The 23,080-nt window shown below is 44.1% G+C and overlaps 1 protein-coding gene across 11 annotated transcripts in view; it reads right to left on the reverse strand.

Annotated features, from left to right (window-relative positions):
* The window catches only part of LOC137355582 (EVI5-like protein), a 335,643-nt gene that overhangs the window by 212,810 nt on the left and 99,753 nt on the right, over positions 1-23,080 (reverse strand). For all 11 annotated transcript variants that reach the window (XR_010970940.1, XM_068020857.1, XM_068020856.1 and 8 more), the window contains 2 exons: positions 12,087-12,276; positions 710-934 (listed from right to left, as the gene is read on the reverse strand). Coding sequence is in view for 10 of the 11 variants with exons in the window: in XM_068020857.1 (XP_067876958.1) it covers positions 710-934; positions 12,087-12,276 (415 nt within the window). In the remaining variant the exon portion in view is untranslated. The remainder of the gene's footprint in view (positions 1-709; positions 935-12,086; positions 12,277-23,080) is intronic.

Consider the following 23,080-nt stretch of genomic DNA (forward strand, 5'->3'; position numbering starts at 1 on the left):
GGGGAAGTCCCAAGTACAGAGAGCACAAGTGAAGCCTCACTTAGCATCCTATCAGAGCACAGTAAGAGCAGCTGCTGTTCCTGGAAATAGGAAAGAACAGACTAGCTCAAGGGTGTACATGCCTGCTCTTTGTTCACTGGAACTTTAGAAATTCAATTAATTCAACACGCTAGCTTTACAAGACACTGGATTCCCAACAAAATATTTCCATAACCTAGCAAACTCAGCTTCAAAACTTGCATTTATATAATAAACAGGCAAGAGATGGCTGGAATGGAAAGGTTTGGGGAGGAAATTCCAGAGCTTAGGGCCTGGACAGCTGACGGATGGAAGAGATGGATGGACAAGAGACCAGAATTGAAGGAACACAGCTCTCAAAGGACTGTAGGAGGATATAGGACAGGGAGGAGCCAGGCTATTGAGGGAATTGAACACAAGGATAAGAATTTTAAATTTGCGAAATTGCTGGACCGAATGTCAATTTAAGCCAGCGAGCACTGAGTGATAGGTGAATGGGACTTGGTGTGAATTCGGATATGGGCAGAGCCTTGGATGAGCTTAAGTTTATGGTGTGTGGAAGATGGGACTCTAGCCAGGAGAAAGGTGAAATATTCAAGTCTGGAGGTAACAAGTCTTCAGCAAAGGGAAGAGTGGAAAAGTTCAAAGGTTAGAAATTATAACGGAGTTGGAGTTAAGTCTCATCTCTCACCTTCATGACATTGAACAGCACTTCTTGTCCAAGACTGTCCTGTCCTTTAAAGAATTCATGCTCTGGATAGGTCCGTGCAATGTCTCTCCGGATCAACTTCTCACAGGGAGAGGTCATCTTTAGCAATTCTGAATACTGATTTTTCACTGGCATGTCAGTCGCATTGCATAGCAATTGCCAAACAATCCCCCGGAAATGGTGTGGAATTCCTTTCCGAATAAGCTCCTGAAAAGAAATTACATTTAATTTTATTTTCCCTCTTACCTAATTTTTTCTTTCTGCCATCTGAAACTGCAACTTGTACTGGGACAATGCTGCATAGGCAACGAAAGCCCCACAGTGCCACACCCGAGTAACTACTCCATGCAGAAGCCCAGTGAGCAAATCAACCATATGGGGCATCACAGTCAACCAACGTACTGTGCTCAACGCCTGTCGAAAGCTAACTCCAGCAGAGGTCACTGAATAGCTTCAAGGCAGCTTTTCCCCTCGTTAGCTTAGCGACACAGAGGTTAACCCTTCCATTCTGTATTTACCCAGTAAGCCACAAAAGACAGCCGAGCAGGTAATCTCTTACAGCCACCTGCCAATCATCACAGAGACTTTTATATACGCACAAGATTTAAATCACAGTTGACAGTCCTTCAGCGCTGCCCTAAGTGTGGGAGAACAGCCTGCACTCACTGACCCCTCCAGCTTTCCCCTTCTGCCCAGTGCTTACTAATGTGGCAAGACCACCACTTCCTGGTACACTTTCTAATCTTGACCTTCACCCAGAAACAAACTGAAAAAACTGCTCTGAACTGAAGGTCACCAAGCCTTCATATTATAGCAGAGGTGCGAAATCTCAGATCACACGTGCAGGCACCAGACAGGTTAGTAACCTGCTCAAGTATCATACGAACATACAAATTAGGAGAAGTAGGCCATTCGGCCCCTTGAACCTGCCATTCAATACCATAGCTGATCTGTTTGTGTCTCGAATTCCACACGCCCATCTACCCCCGATAACCTTTGATTCGCTTGCGTAACAAGAATCTATCTACCTTTGCCTTATAAATATTCAATGACTCCATCTTCTGAGGCAGAGTGTTCCAAAGTTGGACAATCCTCAGAAAAAAATTCTCTTCATCTGTCCTAAAAGGGAGACCCCTAACTTTAAAACTGCATCGCCTAGTTCTGGACTCAACCACAAGAGGAAACATCCTTTCCACATCTACTTTGTCAAGACTGTTCAGGATCTCATATTTCAATCAAGTCTCCCCTCACTCTTCTAAACTCCAGTGAAAACAAGCCCAGTCTATCCAACCGTTCCTCATAAAACAACCCGCTCATACCAGGTATAAATCTAGCAAACCTCCTCCAATGCATTTACATCCTTCCTTAAATAAGGACACCAAAGCTACACACAGTATTCGAGATGTGGTCTCACCAATGCCCTGTATAACTGAAGTATATTTTATTTTCAATTCCTCTCGTAATGAAGGATAGCATTCCATTAGCCTTCTTTATTACTTGCTATACCTGCACACTAACCTTTTGTGACTCATGCACTAGGACACCTAGGTCCCTTTGCACCTCGGAATTCTGCAGTCGTTCTCAGTTCAAGTTATACTCTGCTTTTTTTATTCTTCTTGCCAAAGTGAACAACTTCACATTTTCCCACATTATACCCCATCTGCCAGATTTTTGCCTACTCACTCAGCCTATCTATATCGGTCTGCAACCTCCGTATGTCCTCTTCACAACATACCTTCCTATCTATCTTTGTGTCATCTGCAAATTTAGCTACCATGCCATCACTCCCCTCATCGAAGTCATTGACATAAATTGTAAAATGTTGAGGCCCCAGCACAGATACCTGTGTGACTCCATTCATCACATCCTGCCAATCAGAAAAGGGCCCATTTATGCATACCCTGTTTTCTGCCAGCCAGCCAATCTTTTATCCATGATGTGTTAACCCCTACATCAATGTCAATGCAAGCCTGAGTCGAGCCATAGGACAGCATCCCGATGACAATACCATCCACCCTGCTTCAACATTTCCTTCCCTCGTGCGAGATACCTGAACTCTGGATGGCAATTCCTTATAGCAACTGGTTCAAAATTGGCAACTCCGGAGTCAGCAAGAATTGAACCTGTAACCCTCACTATTGCACAGTCTGCTGGTTCCCAACCCCACCATGGCACTTGACCAGCCCGCTCTCCACCACCCCCCACACCCTCGTGTACATTAGCTAGAGCAGTTATTTCAATTCTAATCCCCTCTTACACACGCTGTAAAGCTGTCATTGTCAAAGGCCTCTGCACTGTTTTTGGATGATCAGCTCTGCTAGGATAGGGTGGGTGTGAGTGTACAATGTGTGCCAGGTTGCGACAGATGATTAATAGCTGTAGATCTACTGAATTTGTGCTTTACCAAACAGATCTCTGTTCAAGGTACTACTGTTGTACAGCACATGCAGAAGACAATAGTGTGATAACGTTCAGAGATTGGAATTTCAGCCTCAAAAAAACTTAAAAAAGCTAGATCCTGCCTCCCATACTACAACAGGATGGAATGCAACCATATCCCAGGATGTAAACAGCTGTATGACCGGGCAAGAAACTAGGGGGAAAAAAAAAAATCAATCAATATTTGGAGCTAGATTCCCACGCAAATGGTAAACTGCCAGATTTCCAATTCCAAATTAGCACTGATGTTGAGGAGCTGAGCATTAGGAACTGGGCACGTTACATGTGGTTTCAACTACCAGGGCCCCATATCTTTCCCCCACTTCAAGGAAATGCAATGCAACTTTAAGTACAGAAACTACCTCAGATGTAGGACTTATACAAGACATCATTCAAACCATAGCACATCATTTCTACAGCATTGCTCATGTTTATTTTACAAGCTAGAGAAATGCTCAGATTCTTCCATTTTAATAGGGATCATATTTTGCACCCTGGCAAACAGCTGCTCATCAACATGACAGCTGACACAAAAGGGAATTTTTTATTTTTATTTAGAGATACAGCACTGAAACAGGCCCTTCGGCCCACCGAGTCTGTGCCGACCAACAACCACCCATTTATATTAACCCTACAATAATCCCATATTCCTTACCTACACTAGGGGCAATTTATAATGGCCAATTTACTTATCACCTGCAAGTCTTTTGGCTGTGGGAGGAAACCAGAGCACCCGGCGAAAACCCACACGGTCACAGGGAGAACTAGCAAACTCCGCACAGGCAGTACCCAGAATCGAACCCGGGTCCCTGGAGCAGTGAGGTTGCGGTGCTAACCACTGCGCCACTGTGCCAGACATATTAAACACCAAAAGGGTTGTTAGATGAGTTAATTAGGAGTGAGGCTAATTAGGGACCAAAATGGAAATCAATTAGTGGAGCCAGGAGGCATGGCTGAGGTGTTCAACAAGAAATAGGACTTTACCAGAGCTTCAGTGAACTAAGAGGTTGCCAGGATACTGGATGAGATAAAACAAAGAGGCAGTCCTAGAAAGGTTAGCAATACTCGGTGAACAAGTCAGCTGAACCAGATTGGATGCATCATAGCTTACTGAGGGAGGTAAGGGTAGAAATCGCAGATGCACTGGCCTGGCCATAATCCTCCAATCCTCCTTCAATACAGGGTGGTGCCAAAGTACTGGAGGATTGCAAATGTTACACCCTTGTTCAAAAGGTGACGAAGGAGAAACCTGGCAATTACAAGCCAGTCAATTTAACACTGGTGGAGGGAAAGCTTTTAGAATAATTAATCCAGGAGAAAATTAACAACCACCCAGACAAGCATGGAATAAAGGAAAGCGACCATGGATTTTAAGAGCAAATAGTATTTCATGACTTGATAGAGTTTTATGATGAGGTAAGAGTGTGTGGATAAGGGCCGTGCAGTTGATGGGTATATGGACTTTCAAACAGCATTTGATAAAGAACCACATATTAGACTTGTTAGCAAATTGAAGTCCATGAGATAAAAGAGGCAGTAGCAGCAGATATATAAAATTGGCTCAGGGACAGAAAAGAGTTGTGGTGAATGGCTGTTGTCATGCTAGGCCCCCACTTGCCAAGAATGAGGCACATTAATTTTATCATGAAAATTGATTTATGACTGTTGTTGGAGCGAGGAAATGACTTGTTAAACAAATCAGCTGTGGCTGGAAAAAACCCTTTACCTACTATCAGACATCAAAGGTGAGGAAGCACATTCCAGGACTCGTTAAGGAGGATACAACCCACAAGGGCCAGGACTGGTTAGACCAGCTGGTCACATGACTAGCTTGCTGCTCCAGGGTTTTCTTTTGAACTGGCCAGAGTTTGAACTCAAAGATTGTTTGCTCCTGGACTGAGAAGATCTCTCCTGTCTGCTCCCATCTCTTTCTCACAAGCCTCTGAATCCACTGAAGACACATGAACCCCAAGAGAGAAAAGTCTCCGACAGCAAACAAGGTTTAAGAATAATACCGGGTCCCAACGAAAAGCAAGATCTACCTTAAAATCAAGGACTCTAGTGAGGTTGAAGAACCGTAACAAAAACCCTTCAGATATCACCTCAAATTTTTCCACTTTATTTTTCTTCTGCTCTTTACTGTCTCGATTTACATGTGTATATGTAAGTGTGGGGCATGGCATGTATCCACAGGTGTCAACCGAATTAGAGTTTAAGTTCAAGTTTAATAAATTTCAACTTTTCTTCTTTAAACCTAAGAAAACCTGTTTGTGCTAGTTTCTTTGCCTTATAATTGGAAAGCAGTGAACAATGATTCACCAAGGGCGAGCTAAAAAGTGTGTTTAAAAATAAAACCCTGTTACATTAAGAGCAGTTGAAGGCAGAGAGGGAACCCTAGACCTTTCTCTCACCAGGTCGTAACAGAAATTTGGATGCTCGTGCCCAGAATTGACCCACAGACAAACAAGAGAAATTGAAAGTGGGAAGCCAAATTGTTCCCAATCAAAAAAGAGCAAGATTAATACAGGTTCTCGTGTGGTTGTGTCTGTGACTGAAGCTAGTAGCGCCCCAAGCCAGGGTGAAGTAAGTTGGGATAAGTTAAAAGCATCGTCTATGGAGCAGCTGAGGAAAATGGCTGAGCAGTGTGGGATTACTGTATGTGCCAAGGCAAGAAAGCCTGAGCTCCTAAGACTAGTGGCTAACCATTTTTCTCTTTAATCTGAAGCAGAAAATTAGTAGACCCCGATAAGGTATTGCTAACAAAGCTACAATTGGAACACAGGAAACTTGAATTAGAGGAGACAGAGGGAGGAAAGAGGGAAAGAGGCAGAAGAGGGAGAAGGAAAGGGTCTTCCAGAAGGAACGTGAAGATAAAAGGCAGTCGAGGTAGAGAGAAAGAATATTTCGGAAGGAATGTGAAGAGAGAGCGCTGAAGCGGCTTGAGTTAACTAGAGGGTGACAGAGCAACCCCAGTGAAAGCATGGCCACTATGGAGGAAGGTAACTCAGGGTTGGGTACAGAATTGCTAAAAACTAGCTCAATGAATTCCAAGATTCAATGAGAATGCAGAAGAATGTTTTGTGTCATTTGAGAAACTGGCAAGGCAGCTAAAATGGCCAGCTGAGACCTAGCCTTTTTTTTTTTTACTGCCAAGCAAGCTAATGGGAAAAGCCCATGAGGTTTATTCCCTGCTGCCAGATGAGAGTTCATCAAATTATGAACTGACAAAAAATGCTATCCTCGGTGCATATGAATTAGTACCCAAAGCCTATCGCCAAAAGTTTAGAACCCTCAAGAAGCAAGCTAATCATGCTTATTTGGAGTTTGAAAAAAGTAAACAGCTGGTTTCTGACCAGTGGCTGAGGACTGTTAAAGTACAGCTCAGCTATGAGAATCTCAGAAGCAATCCTGTTAAACGAATTTAAACACTCTCCCACTCTCCATTAAAGACCCATGTAGAGGAGCAGCAGGTCCAGAGAGCCCGGCAAGTGGCTGTTCTGGCCGATGAGTTTGCTTTAGTTTATAAGTCAGTTTCCCAGGGCAGAACCTTTCCTAGTCACCCCCAAAAATCCGAAAGGGACAAAGGGTGGGAAGGTGATAGGAGCCCAAGCAGTGCTGGGAGAGAAAGAAAAGCAGGAGATACAGGGGTCGCTCCTCCAGCCAAAAAGGAAGGTGCTGTGAGCAGGAGTGAGACCAGGATACCTGTGTGCTTCCATTGTAATAAAGCAGGGCATTTAAAAGCTGACTGCTGGAAACTAAAGGGAAAACCGGTAGGGTTAATCAGGGCACATCCATTCAGTGAAGAAGCAAACCTGATGGAAAGCACAGCAGAACAAGCTGGGGCTTTAACTGCTCTAAGAGTGAGACCCAGGAAGCTTACTACTGCAAGTGCAGGGAAAGTCAATAGGATTCCTGAAGGTCATCAGGGTTTTGTGTCTGAAGGGAAAATGACCTGGAAGAGGGTGTAGAAGGGTGGGTTAGTAAATCTGCGGATGACACTAAGGTCGGTGGAGTTGTGGATAGTGCCGAAGGATGTTGTAGGGTACAGAGGGACATAGATAGGCTGCAGAGCTGGGCTGAGAGATGGCAAATGGAGTTTAATGCGGAAAAGTGCGAGGTGATTCACTTTGGAAGGAGTAACAGGAATGCAGAGTACTGGGCTAATGGGAAGATTCTTGGTAGTGTAGATGAACAGAGAGATCTTGGTGTCCAGGTACATAAATCCCTGAAGGTTGCTACCCAGGTTAATAGGGCTGTTAAGAAGGCATATGGTGTGTTAGCTTTTATTAGTAGGGGGATCGAGTTTCGGAGCCACGAGGTCATGCTGCAGCTGTACAAAACTCTGGTGAGACCGCACCTGGAGTATTGCGTGCAGTTCTGGTCACCGCATTATAGGAAGGATGTGGAAGCTTTGGAAAGGGTGCAGTGGAGATTTACTAGGATGTTGCCTGGTATGGAGGGAAGGTCTTACGAGGAAAGGCCGAGGGACTTGAGGTTGTTTTCGTTGGAGAGAAGGAGGAGGAGAGGTGACTTAATAGAGACATAAGATAATCAGAGGGTTAGATAGGGTGGATAGTGAGAGTCTTTTTCCTCGGATGGTGATGGCAAACACGAGGGGACATAGCTTTAAGTTGAGGGGTGATAGATATAGGACAGATGTCAGAGGTAGTTTCTTTACTCAGAGAGTAGTAGGGGCGTGGAACGCCCTGCCTGCAGCAGTAGTAGACTCGCCAACTTTAAGGGCATTTAAGTGGTCATTGGATAGACATATGGAGAAAATGGAATAGTGTAGGTCAGATGGATTCACAGGTAGGCGCAACATCGAGGGCCAAAGGGCCTGTACTGCGCTGTAATGTTCTAATTCTAATTCTAACCCCATACCCCTAGAATGGGGCCAAGCAAGCACATTGTAATTCGCAGGGACACAGGGGCCACTAGATCCATTTTACTGGGAAAAAGCCTGACCTTTACCCCTGATAGTGCAGTGAACACCAGAATGGTGGTGAATGATATTGGAGGGCAGTGTATGCCTGTACCTGTACACTGGATGCACCTAGAGTGCAACCCAGTTTCGGGACCGGTGACCGTAAGAATTGTCCCTAGCTTGCCTATGGACGGGGTTGACCTGTTCCTAGGTAATGATCTGGCAGGGGTGATGGTGATAACCCCCCCAGTAGTGAAAGAAAGACTGCAGGAGGTCAGAGCGACAGGGCAGTGGCAGGAGACAGACCCCTGCAGTTTCCCTGAATGTTTAGTGGATTAGGCCATGATCAAACCAGCTCCCCCAGAGGAGACTGAACTGGCACTGCAGGCAGATGACCAGGACTGTCTGAGAATCTCTTTGGAAAATTAGGAGACCCAGGGAATGAATTAAATGGATTTTCCCTAGCTGAGGTTCAGCGAGCTGACCCAGTATTGTGAGAGTTAGCACAGGCTGCCCAGTCTGAAAGTGAAGCAGAGGGAGTCCCTGATTAGCACCTCATTCTTTAAATAGTAGCAATGAGGAAATGGAGTTCTCCTCACAGACCAGAGGGCAAGGAGTGGACAGTGGTTCACCAGTTAGTGATGCTGCAGAGGTACCGGAGAGAAATAGTAAGAAGGGCCCACGAGACTACAGTGGCTCTACATGCCACTATACGAAAGGCCAAAGCCCGCATAAGACAGCGGTCTGACTGGCCAAAACTCCAAAGATGTGGTGGAGTACAGCAGGAGTTGCCACATGTGCCAGGTTGAGGGGAAACCCCAACCTACAGTGAAACCTGCACCGGTGTTAGGAGGATCCTTCAGCAGAAGGCTGGTGAACTGTAAGGGCACCCCGCCGAGAACAAAAGGGGACAGGCAGGCACAAGGCTGGCAAAATGTTAGACAGGAGGGAAGAGGAAAAAAAGACCAAGAGGGCAGGTTAAAGGAAGTCCAGGAGGAATCCCGGATGAAAACCCCTACTGTCCGGTCAGCCAACCCCAAAAAATGTGAAAAGTTAGACCCCACATCCTCCTACGTAAATGCAGACACTAGAAGCACCTTACCAGAGCTGCAAACAGCATTTACAGGAACCTGCAGAGACAAAGGAAAACCTCTAGGGGGCAGAGAAACCATGAGGGTAAAGCCTAATCTAGTCGAAGTGCCACAGGGGAGTGCAGCAGAGTCTGCACAAACACCTGCAGGCAGGAGTGTCCTCTGGGACAAAGGGCAGATTAGCAAAAAATCCTCTCACAATCAGAACCAAAGAGAACCAGCCATTCCCCCAAAGTTAAAAGCCTTTGTATAACTCAGCAAAGCAGTGTTTTCATGATGGACCTGCCCACTACTGACTCTCCTGAAAAAAAAATTACCTCCGCAGGAACAAGGCAGCCATGGAAATGGGAAAACAGAAGAGAAATTTCCCCAAAAAAAGAACCACATCTTTATTGGGATGCCAAAAAAGGGACAATTTTAATAAGTTTTAGGATTTGTGAATGAATGAGAGAAATGCATGTTTTTTTCTGTACCTTATATTTTCTTTCGACCCTTTTAATAAAATGCGCTTTTCTCAAATCGCATTTCATTCCGCTGGGTGTGGCGGTATCATGCTAGGCCCCCACCTGCCAAGAATGAGGCACATTAATTTTATAATGAACATTGATTTTTTTTATACTGTTGTTGGAGCGAGGAAATGACTTGTTAAACAGATCAGCTGTGGCTGGGAAAAAACGTTTACATACTAACAGACATCGAAGTTGAGAAAGCGCATTCCAGGGCCTGTTAAGGAGGATACAATCCACAAGGGCCAGGACTGGTTGGACCAGCTGATCACATGACTAACTGGTTGCTGCAGGGTTTTCTTTTGAACTGGCCAGAGAGTATGAACTCAAAGACTGTTTGCTCCTGGACTGAGAAGATCTCTCTCCTGTCTGCTCCCATCTCTTTCTCACAAGCCTCTGAATCTACTGAAGACACATGAACCCCAAGAAAAGTCTCCTTCACCAAAGATGAAGAACACTGGGCCCCAACAAAAAGCAAGATCTACCTAAAATCAAGGACTCTACAGTGATCCCGAAGAATCGTAACAAAAACTCTTCAGATATTGCCTCAAACTTTACCACTTTATTTTTCTTCTGCTCTTTACTGTCCCTATTTACATGTGTGTATCGCGTATGCATGCTAGCGTGGGGCATGGCATGCATCCGTAGGCGTCAACCGAATTAGAGTTTAAGTTCAATTTCAATAAATTTCAACTTTTCTTCTTTAAACCTCAGAAAACCTGTTTGTGCTGGTTGCTTTGCCTTATCATTGGAAAGCGGTGAACAAGGATTCACCAAGGGCGAGCTAAAAACAGCGTGTTTAAAAATAAAACCCTATTACGGTAAGAACAGGTGAAGGCTGAGAGGGAACTCTTTTGTACCGGGTCGTAACACTGTATCAGACGGGAGGGAGGTATGTAGTGGAGCCCAGGACTAGGGCCACTGATGATTCTGATATACATTAGTATATTTGGACTTTAGATATACATTAGATTTGGACTTGGGCCTACAAGGCACAATTTAAAAATTTGCAGTTGGTATAAAACTTGCAAGTGCAAACAGCGAAGAAGATAGCAATTAACTTCAAAGATGACAGACAGGCTGGTGGAATAGGTGGACACATGGCAGATGAAATTCCACACCGAAAAATGTGAGGTGATACATTTGGTAGGAAGAATGGGGAGAGACAATACGTACTAAATGGTACAATTTTAAATGGGTCAAGGAGTGCGAGACTGGGGGTGCTTGTGGACAAATTTAAAGGCTGCAGGACAGGTAAACTGAGCAGTTAATGAGGCAGATGGGATCCTCTGCTTTATAAATAGAGGCATAGTGTACAAAAGCCAGGAAGTTACGATGAACCTATATAAAACGCTAGTTTGGTTACAACTGGAGTATTATGCCCAATTCTGAGCACTGTACTTTAGGAAGGATGGGAAGGCTTTGGGGAGAGTACAGAAGAGATTCACTAGAATGGTTACAGGGATTAGGAATTACAGTTACATAGATAGATGGAGAAGCTGGTGTTATTCTCCTTAGAGCAGAGAAGGCCCAAAAGAGATTCGACAGAGGCGTTAAAAATCATGATAGAGTGAATAAAGAGATACTGCTTCCAATGGCTAAAGGTTCAATAACCAAACGGAACAGTTTTAAGATGAGTGGCCAGAACCAGAGGTGACATAAGGAAAAATATTTTTAGACAATGATTAGCTAGGATTTGGAATGCATTGTCTGACAGACTTGTGGATACAAATTCAATAGTAACCCTCAAAAGTTGGATAAATACTTTGAGAAAAAAAAATCCGCAGGCATATGGGGGAGTGGGACTAACTCCTCGAAAAAGCCAGGGCAGGCTTGATTGGTTAAATGGCCTCCTTCCGTTCTGTACTATTCTATGCTTCAATGAACAATCTTTCAACTCTAACCATTTAATGCAGCCATGAAATAGACTGCAGATTGTAATTTCTTCAAATTTCCCAAGTTTATCAACTGTTATGAGATTGGGGCTGAGCAGGATTCAAGCCCGACTGCATAGTAAGGGCAACTTTTAAAAATATTAGCAGGCTCCCTTATGGATTGAAAGAAAAACTGAATCAGAGATAAACCAAAGTGAGAAACAGAAAACACTTGGAATGTAAAGCAAGCCAGTTAGCTTCTGAAAGGGGACAAGTTAAAATTTTGATGAGCCCCACCCAAACTTTACGCTATTTCTCCTTTCCTTTAGCTGAGTGGTATATTGATCCAGCATTTCCTCAAAACTGCCAGACCCCGGACCAGATTGGCACCAACAGATTATGTTGACCAACTTTGAAACGATAAATTATATGAGGGGTCTGGCAGCAGACTGGTTAACAAAAATCGCAACAGGCCACTGATCAACAGTACTAGGAAAATAATGAGTCTCGCTCTGTGCCCCTCACCCTCAGTAGTTTCTCTTTCTTTTTGCGCACTTCCTCCCATTCGTTGATCAGCCGGCCCCACAGGATCCATGTGTCTTCCTCCAAGTGGCTCAAGTTGCTCGAAGCAGAGGAGCTGGATACAAGCGAGCCGCTACTGTTTCGCCGTGATCCATTCACAGACCGCAATGACTTGCTGTCAGCCTCCAGCAACCTAACAAAAGTTAGAGAGAGACATTTACAGTAGGATTCTAGACGTGTGATGGGATATTACTGCTTTGTAAAATATGTCAGTAATGACCTCACTTAGAAACTGGCACAGCAATCATAATGGTCAGTTCTTCAATGAGAATGTTGTTTTGCATGAATAACAGCAATTGATAGTCACCATAACAGTTTAAGAAATCCACATTAGTGAGCGCCAGTGAACAACCTGTGGTTCAATTCCCATCTGTGTTCCCACTCGAACACATCCCAAACAAAATCCGCTGAAAAATTGCACAGCTTCAGCCAAACTCAAGATCAGCAATTTCTACCATCATGGTTCACTATAGAGGTGCCCCCAATAACTTTTGCCCTATGTTAATCTGCCCTAGGGTATAGAAATATGTCAACACACTGGCTGAAATATGATGGATCAAAAATGAACTGGCTAGGTGTACTTTACAATGAAGCATTACTGGCTTTCCGTCACTAGAGGTCCCCAGTCAGCTAAAACAATAGAGCAATCAAAGACAGGCACCTCGGCATTTCAATTACAGGAAGGCACAGGATTGGGGATGCAACACTCTCTGGATAAGTCCCAAATATCACCTCCCAAAGCCCTCGAGCTACCCAAATCTACCTCAAATTTTCCTGCAGTATCTACCTCCCTGGAGTATATCCATTCCATGTGTTCACCAACCTCTGCGTAATATAAATTAAAATATCTGTGCAAGTTTGAACCACCACACTGATACCTGCAGCATCCTCCTAATGGACCACTGCCAGAGCAAATTCATTCATCAGCACCCTTTGCCCTCTCTGGTGTAGCCAGTTTTCAAGCCCCCTCTGACGCACACTCAACTCAGCACCCGCTCAGTTATTCTCTTATTTGACCATAAGCCTAATGTAAACTACATAGTATTGTAGTCACTGCTGCCAAGGAGTCTGACTCTGATCTACACACTCATCTCTTGCTTATTCCTTAATATCAGGTCCATATATCCCTGCTTGCTGAGATTCTGTGACCAATTGATTCCAAATAACTATCCAATATTGTATCCAGAATAATATTTTCAGTTCCTTCTCCAGTAACATTTTGGAAAGAAAAATGAGGAGACACAATATAAACTACCTAGTCCAATTTTAAAGGGGGTGCAGGAATAGACTGACTGGGGGGAAATCACATACACAAATGCTCAGGCAGGACAAGTTGATCAGGCGGTTAAAGTATATGGGATCTCTGGCTTTATAAAGAGAGGCAGAGTACAAGAGCAAAGGAATCATGGTAAACCTTTATAAAATCATTGGTTAGAACTCAGCTGGAGTAATGTGTTCATTTCTGGGCGCCATGCTTTAAGGAATGATGTCAAGGCCTCAAAGGGTGCAGAGGAGATTTACTGGAAAGGTACAAGGAATGACAAACTTTAGACATGAAGAGATACCGAGAAGCTGAGATTGTTCTCTTCAAAGCAGAGAAAGTCAAGGAAAGACTTAATAGAGATGCTCAAAATTAAGGGGTTTTTAAAGAGTAGTGAGTAGATAGTTTCCACTGGCAGGAGGGTCAGTAACTATTTATTAGAATTTTTTGAGGATGTAACGAGTAGGGTAGATAAAGGGGAACCAGTAGATGTTGTATACCTGGATTTTCAAAAGGCATTCGATAAAGGTGCCACATAAAATATGAATAGGCAAGATAAGGGCTCATGGTGTTGGGGGCAATATATTAGCGTGGATAGAGGATTAGTTAATAGACAGGAAGCAGAGAGTGGACATAAATGGGGCATTTTCAAGTTGTCAGTAGGTGAATAGTGGGGTGCTGCAAGGATCAGTGCTGGGACCTCAGCTATTCACACTATATTAATGATTTGGATGAAGAGACAGTGAGTAATGTATCTAAGTTTTCTGATGATACAAAGCTCAGTGGAAAGGTAAGCTGCGGGGAGAACATAGAGAGGTTGAAAAAAGATATAGACAGGTTAGCGAGTGGGCAACAAGATGGCAAATGGAGTATAATGTAGGGAAGTGTGAAGTTGTTCACTTTGGTCGTAAAATTAGAAAAGCTAAATTTTTTTTTAAAAGGTGTGAAACTGATAAGTGTTGATGTTCAGAGAGACTTGGTGATACTCGTACAAGGAATGCACGAAGTTAACATGCAGGTGCAGCAGGCTATTAGGAAAGCAAATGGCATGTTGGCCTATATTGCAAGGGGATTGGAGTACAGGAATAACGAAGTCTTACATAAATTGTACAGGGCTTTGGAATACTGTGTGCAGTTTTGGTCTCACATTTAAGAAAGGGTTTACTTGCACTGGAGGAAATGCAGCGAAGATTTACTAAATTGGTCCCTAGGATGAGGGGGTTGTCCTATGATGAGAGGCTGGAGTAAATTGGGTCTATATTCTCTGGAGTTTGGAAGAATGAGGGGTGATCTAATTGATACATACAAGATTCTGAAAGGGCTTGATAGGGTAGAAGCTGAGAGATTGTTCCCACTGGTCAGGGAATCTGGAACACGGGGACACAGTCTCAGGATAAGGGGCCAATCATTCAGGACTGAGATGAGGAGAAATTACTTCACTCAAAAGGTTGTGAATCTTTGGAATTCTCTACCCCAAAGGATTGTGGATGCTTCATTATTGAATACATTTAAGGCTGGGATAGATAGATTTTTGGTCTCACAGGGAATCAAGGGATTATGGGGAGCAGGTAGGAAAGTGGAATTGAAGCCCAAGATCAGCCATGATCGTATTGAATGGTGGAGCAGGCTCAATGAGTCATATGGTCTACTTTTGCGCCTATTTCTTGTGTTCTTGGGTAACTAGAAAGTACGGATTTAAGGTAATTAGCAGAACTAGGGGAATGATGAGGATTTTTTTTTTTTACGCAGAGTTATGATGATCTGGAATGCGCAGCCTGAAAAAGTGGCAGAAGCACATTCAATAACGTTCAAAGGGAACAGATAAATAATTGAAAAATAAAAATCCAGTGTTGTGGGGAAGAGCAGAGTGAAACTAATTGGATAATTCTTTCAAAGGGCCAGCACAGGCACAATGGGCTGAATGGCCCCCTTCTGTGCTATACGATTCTATGATTCTCATCCTGTACAGATTTCCCAATCTATTCCTCAAATTGAGGTCACCATAACATCTGCTCCTTACTTGATTTCAAAGCTCTTGGTCAGTTCCTCCTCCTGTCCTGCTGGCTTAGGGTGGGCACTCTAGATTCCTTCCCTTCATGTCTCCAATCTTCATCCGCACAGGTTTGCATTGGCTTTTTTCAAACTCCAATAAGCTAATCCAGCCATACAAGTCCAATGCTATGAAGTCAATATTTTGTTCTGGCTGTTCACCACTCAATTGTGAAATAATAAATGAGGTGTACTTGGGTTCATGGTTGTCTCAGTTCATGACAAAAAGGAATGTGTATGAGGGGTAAACTCTCCTGTTGCACACCCAGCTATGCTTAGTGCATTTCAAAGACATTCACTGTACTAAGCACTGGAGGATTCTTTCCCCAACTGCCTTATGGAGATAATGTCAGACATTAAGACTGGAAATTGTAAAACAGAGAAAAAAATAAAGTTCTCAATGTTTTGTTCATGGAAAAGCAACTTTTGGGATGCTTCAAACCGTATTTTACTAAAAGAAAATAGTAAAAATAGTGAATCACAACACAAATCACATAATTGGACATCATGACTCATAAGTGGAAGCCGTTACTGCAGTTTACCATGGACAGCCACCCTCATAGGTATAATAAAGCCTTAAGGAAATGCACCAAAAACTATGAACAGGAAAGATAATGAAATCTTAGTTTGCATATTACTCTGATGAAAATCTTTTCAACAAACGAGCGAGTAGGCTACCACATGGGACAGCAAATCACAAATCACTGCAAAGAATCTCCAGATATAACCCTTTACTTGAGTGATAAAACTGTCTTTTTAATCCATGCTTTCCGATCAAAAATAGTTCTACAGAAGAAATTAAGTTTCAAGCTACAGACTTTACCAAGTAATGAGTGGCAGCATAGTGTTTATGCTACTGCAAAATAACCCAGAAGCCTGGACTAATGCTCTGGAGACACGATTCCAAATCCCACCATGGCAGCTCGAAGAATTTAAAGTCAATTAATTTTTTTAAAAAGCTCTGGAATACCAAAGCTAGGCTCAGCCATGACCATGGTAACAAAAACTTGTCTGGTTCACTAATGTCCTTTAGGGAAGGAAATCTGCCATCCTTACCTGGTTAGACTGGTGTGTGACTCCAGACCAACAGCAATGTGGCCGACTCTGAACTGCCCTCTGAAATGACCGAGCAAGCTACTCAGTTGTATCAATCTGCTACAGAAAAGTCAAATAAAAATAAAACCGGATGGACCACCCGGCATTGACCGCAAATGACAAAGTCAATCCTGCAAAGTCCTCCTCACCATCATCTGGGGATTTGTGCCATAATTGGAAGAGCTGTTCCACAATAGGGCGGCACAGTGGCGCAGTGGTTAGCACCGCAGCCTCACAGCTCCAGGGACCCGGGTTCGATTCTGGGTACTGCCTGTGTGGAGTTTGCAAGTTCTCCCTGTGTCTGCGTGGGTTTTCGCCGGGTGCTCCAGTTTCCTCCCACAGCCAAAAGACTTGCAGGTGATAGGTAAATTGGCCGTTGTAAGTTGCCCCTAGTGTAGGTAGGTGATAGGGAATATGGGATTACTGTAGGGTTAGTATAAATGGGTGGTTGTTGGTCGGCACAGACTCGGTGGGCCGAAGGGCCTGTTTCAGTGCTGTATCTCTAAATAAAATAAAATAAAAAACTAGTCAAGTAACAGCCTGAGTAAGGTTTATTTTAACAAGTGAACTGTATTGATTTTTAGTAGGATTGATCAGTAGCTTCAAAAGTAAAGGTAAGCACATTAGATTGTAGTGGGTAGTGTTTGGAGTAGAACAAGACCCTAGCCTAATTAGTATTTTTTAATTAAAGGGAATAACTAAGTAATCTAAAGATAAGTCAGAGAGCTCAGCCCCGTGATCTGCTCCTCCTGTGCTATGTGGGAAATCAGGGACGCTTCCAGTGTCCCTGGTGACCATGTGTGCAGGAAGTGTATCCATCTGCAGTTACTGGCTACACGCATTATGGAGCTGGAGCTGCGGGTGGATTCACTGTGGAGCATCCGCGATGCTGAGGACGTCATGAATAGCACATTTAGCAAGGTGGTCACACCGCAGGCAAATGCTGCAAAGGCGGGAAGGGAATGAGTGACCACCAGGCAGAGTAGAAGGCAGGTCGTGCAGGAGTCCCCTGTGGCCATCCCCCTCTCAAACAGATATACCGCTTTGGATATTGTTGGGGAGATGGCTCAGGGGAAAGCAGCAAGAGCCAACTTCATGGCACCATGGGTGGCTCTGCTGCAAAGGAGGGAGGAAAGGGAGTGGCAGGGCTATAGCGATAGGGGATTCAATCGTAAAGGAGACAGATAGGCACTTCTGTGGCCGCAAAAGAGACCCTAGGATGGTACGTTGCCTCCCTGGTGCTAGGGTCAAGGATGTCTGAGCAGCCAGTTGTCATGATACACATCAGTACCAACGACATAGGTTTAAAAAAAAAGGGATGAGGTCCTACAAGCTGAATATAGGGAGTTAGGATGTAAATTAAAAAGTAGGACCTCAAAAGGTAGCAAACTCAGGATTACTATCAGTGCTATGTGTTAATGAGACCAGAAATATCAGGATATATCAGATGAATACGTGGCTGGAGAAATGGTGTATGGGGGAGGGATTCAGATTCCTGGGACATTGGGACGGGTTCTGGGAAAGGTGGGACCAGTACAAGCTGGACGGGTTGCATCTGGGCAGGACCAGGACCAATTTCCTCGGAGGGCTGTTTGCTAGTGCTGTCGGGGAGGGTTTAAACCAGAATGGCAGGGGGATGGGAGCCTGAGCAGGGAGACAGAGGAAGGGGAAAATGAGGATAAAAATGAGAGAGGTAAGAAGCAAATGTGGAAGGCAGAGAAAACAAGGGCAAGAAACAAATGGGGCCATAGTGCAAAATAAAGCTAGGATGACTAACAATGTTAAAAAGACAAGTCTAAAGGCATTGTGTCTTAATGCGCAGAGCATTCGCAATAAGGTAGATGAATTAACAGCGCAAACAGATATAAACAGTTATGATATAGTTGCAATTACAGAGACATGACTGCAAGGTGACAAAGATGGTAACTGATCATCTAGGGGTATTCAATATTTAGGAAGGACAGGCAAGAAGGGAAAGGAGGTGGGGCAGCGTTGTTAGTAAAAGGAGGAAATCAATGCAATAGCGAGGAAGGATATTGGCTCAGAAAATCATGTGGAATCTGTATGGGTCGAGCTAAGAAACACCAAGGGGCAGAAAATGTTGATGGGGGTTGTCTATAGGCCCCCCAAACACTAGTGGAGATGTAGGGGATGGCATTAAACAGGAAATTAGACACACATGCAATAAGGGTACAACTGTAATCATGGGTGATTTTCTGCTACATATAGATTGGTCAAACCAAATTAGCAAGACTACTGTGGAGAAGGATTTCCTGGAGCGTGTACATGATGGTTTTTTAGACCAATACGTTGAGGAACCAACTAGAGAACAGGCTATCCTAGCCTGGGTACTGTGCAATGAAAAAGGATTAATTAACAATCTTGTTGAGCGGGGTCCCTTGGGGAGGAGCAACCATAACATGATAGAATTCTTCATTAAGATGGAGAGTGAAGTAGTTGAATCCGAAACTAGGGTCCTGAATCTAAATAAAGGAAACTATGAAGGTATGAGGCGCAAGTTGGCTATGGTAGATTGGGGAACTTTACTAAAAGGGTTGACGGCAGATTGGCAATGAATAATATTTAAAGAAAGTGTGCATGAATTACAACAATTATTCATTCCTGTCTGGTGCAAAAATAAAACCAGAAAGGCGGCTCAACCGTGGCTTACAAAAGAAATTAAGGATAGTATTAGATCCAAAGAGGAGACATATAAAACTGCCAGAAAAAGCAGAAAGTCTGTGGATTGGGAGCAGTTTAGAATTCAGCAAAGGAGGACAAAGTGGTCGACTAAGCGGGAGAAAATAAGAGTATGAGAGTAAACTTGCGTGGAGCATAAAAACTGACCGTAAAAGCTTCTACAAATATGTAAAGAGACAAAGATTAGTGAAGACAAATGTAGGTCCCTTACAGTCAGAATCAGGGGAAATTATAATGGGGAAACAAAGAAATGGCAAAACAATTAAACACATACTTTGGTTCTGTCTTCACAAAATGGACACAAATAACCTCCCAGAAATGTTAGGGAGCCAAGGGTCTAATGAGGGGGAGGAATTGAAGGAAATCAGTATTAGTAACAAAAAAGTGCTAGGAAAATTAATGGGGTTAATTAAAGGAAGTGGCCCTGGAAATAGTGGATACATTGGCTGTCATCTTCCAAAATTCTATAGACTCTGGAGCAGTTCCTACAGATTGGAGGGTGGCTAATGTAACCCCATTATTTCAAAAAGGGAGAGAGAAAAAAAAAAGGGAATTACAGACCAGTTAGCCTTACATCAGTAGTGGGGAAAATGCTAGAGTCTATTATAAAGGATGTGATAGCAGAACACCTGGATTGGACAATATCAGCATGGGTTTATGAATGGGAAATCATGCTTAACAAATCTACTGGAGTTTTTTGAGGATATAACTAGTAGAATAGAGAAAGGAGAACCAGTGGATGTGGTGTATTTGGATTTTCAGAAGGCTTTTGACAAGGTCCCATATAAGAGGTTAGTGTGCAAAATTAAAGCACATGGGATTGGGGATAATATACCGGCATGGATTGAGAATTGGTTGACCGACAGGAAACAGAGAGTAGGAATAAATGAGTCTTTTTCAGGGTGGCAGTCATTGATTAGTGGGGTACCGCAGGGATCAGTGCTTGGGCCCCAGCTACACACAATATATATTAATGACTTGGGTGAGGGAACTAAATGTAACATTTCCAAGTTTGCAGACGACACAAAGCTGGGGGTGAATGTGAGGAGGATACAAAGAGGCTCTAATGTGATTTGGGCAAGTTGGGTAGTGGGCAAATGCATGGCAGATGCGGTATAACGTGGATAAATGTGAGGTTATCCACTTTGGTTGTAAAAACAGAAAGGCAGATTATCTGAATGGTGACAGATTGGAAAAGGGGGAGGTGCAACGAAACCTGGGTGTCCTTGTACACCAGTTGCTGAAAGCAAGCATTCAGGTACAGCAAGCAATTAGGAAGGCGAATGGTATGTTGGCCTTCATTGCAAGATGATTTGAGTACAGGAGCAAGGATGTCTTACTGCAGTTAGATAGGGCCTTGGCGAGACCACATCTGGAGTATTGCGTGCAGTTTTGGTCTCCTTATCCGAGGAAGGATGTTCTTGCCATGGAGGGAGTGCAAAGAAGATTTACTCGGCTAATTCCTGGGATGGCAGGATTAACGTATGAGGAGAGATTGGGTCAACTAGGCCTATATTCACTAGAGTTTAGAAGAATGAGGGGGGATCTCATAGAAACCTATAAAATTCTAACAGGACTAGACAGGCGAGATGCAGGGAGGATGTTCCCAATGGCTGGGGAGTCCAGAATCAGGGGTCACAGTCTCAGGATATGGGGTATGCCATTTAGAACAGAGATGAGAAGAAATTTCTTCACTCAGAGGGCGGTGAACCTGTGGAATTCTCTACCGCAGAAGGCAGAGGAGGCCAAGTCATTAAATATATTCAAGAAGGAGGTAGATACATTTCTTAATGCCAAAGCGATCAAGGGATATGGGGAGAAAGTAGGAACAGGGTACTGAATTAGACAATCAGCCATGATCTTTTTGAATGGCGGAGCAGGCCGGAAGGGCCAAATGGCCTACTCCTGCTCCTATTTTCTATGTTTCTGACAGTCATATTCACCAAATTATACCTTACAGCTAATATCCTGGATTCCTCCTTAACCATCCCTGGATATTTCTTGTGTCACCGGCAGGACAAACCCTGCAGAGGTGCTGGCACAGTGGCATACAGTCAGGAGGGAGTGGTCCTGGGAGTCCTCAATATTGACTCCTGGCCCCATAACATCTCATGGCATCAGATCAAACATGGGCAAGGAAACCTCCTGCTGATTACCACCTACCTCCCTCCCTCAACTGCTGAATCAGTACTCCATGTTGAACACAACCTGGAAGCACAACAAAGTGTAGCAAGGGCACAGAAAGTACTCTAGGTGGGGGATTTCAATGTTCATCACGGAAAGTAGCACAGTAGCACCACTACTGACCAAACTGGCTGAATTCTGAAGGACATATCTGCCAGACTGGGCCTCCAGCAAGTGGTGAGGGAACCAAGAGAGAAAGACCTACTTGACCTCACCCTCACCAATCTACCTGTTGCATCTGTCCATGACAGTATTGATAGGAGTGATCACAGCATAGCCCTTGTGGAGACAAAGTCTCATCTTCACATTGAGCACTCCCTCCATCATGTAGTGTTGCACTACCACCGTGCTAAATGGGATAGATTCAGAACAGATGTAGCAGCTCAAAACTGGACATCCATGAGGCACTGTGGACCATCAGCGGAATTCTGTTCAACCACAGCCTATAATCTCATGGCCCGGCATATCCCTCACTATCATCATCAAGTCAGAGGATTAACCATGGTTCAATGAGGAGTGCAGGAGAGCATACCAGGAGCAGCACCAGGTCTACCTAAAAATGAGGTATCAACCCAGTGACATGACAACACAGGACTACATGAAAGCTAAACAGCAGAAGCAGTAAGAGATAGAGTTAAGCAATCCTACAACCAACAGATCAGATCAAGGCTCTACAGAGGTGAGGTGACAGTAACTGCCTTTGACTACAAGGCAGCACTTGACCGAGTATGGCATCAAGGAGCCCCAAAAAAACTGGAGTCACTGGGAATTGGGGGAAAACGCTCCGCTAGTTGGAGTCATACCTAGCGCAAAGGAAGATGGTTGTGGCTGTTGGAGGTCAATCATCTCAGTCCCAGGACATCATTGCAGGAGTTCCTCAGGGTAGTGTCCTAGGCCCAACCATCCTCAGCTGCTTCATCAATGACCTTACCTCCATAAGGTCAGAAGTGGGGATGTTCGCTGATGATTGCACAATGTTCAGCACCATTCGCGACTCCTCAGATACTGAAGCAGTCTGTGTAGAAATACAGCAAGACCTGGACAATATCCAGGCTTGGGCTGATAAGTGGCAAGTAACATTCATGTTACACAAGTGCCAGGCAATGACCATCTTGAACGAGAGAGAATCTAACCATCTCCCCTTGACATTCAATGGCATTACGATCACTGAATCCCCCACTAACAACATCCTGGGGGTTACCATTGACCATAAACTGAACTGGAGTAGCCATATAAATACTGTGGCTACAAGAGCTGGTCAGAGGCTAGGAATGTTGTGGTGAGTAACTCACCTCCTGACTCCCCAAAGCCTATCCAGCATCAGCAAGTCACAAGTCAGGAGTGTGATGGAAGACTCTCCATTTGCCTGGATGGGTGCAGCTCCAACAACACTCAAGAAGCTCAACACCATCCAGGACAAAGCAGCCTGCTTGACTGGCATCCGAACCACAAACATTCACTCCCTCCAACAATGTACAGTGGCAGCAGTATGTACCATCAATAAGATGCACGGCAGCAATGCACCAGGGCTCCTTAGACAGCACCTTCCAAACCCACGACCTCGACCAACTAGAAGGACAAGGGCAGCAAATGCCTGGAACACCACCACCTGCAATTTCCCCTCCAAGTCACACACCATCCTGACTTG

The sequence above is a fragment of the Heterodontus francisci genome, chromosome 43, assembly GCF_036365525.1.
Source record: "Heterodontus francisci isolate sHetFra1 chromosome 43, sHetFra1.hap1, whole genome shotgun sequence".
Taxonomy (NCBI): domain Eukaryota; kingdom Metazoa; phylum Chordata; class Chondrichthyes; order Heterodontiformes; family Heterodontidae; genus Heterodontus; species Heterodontus francisci.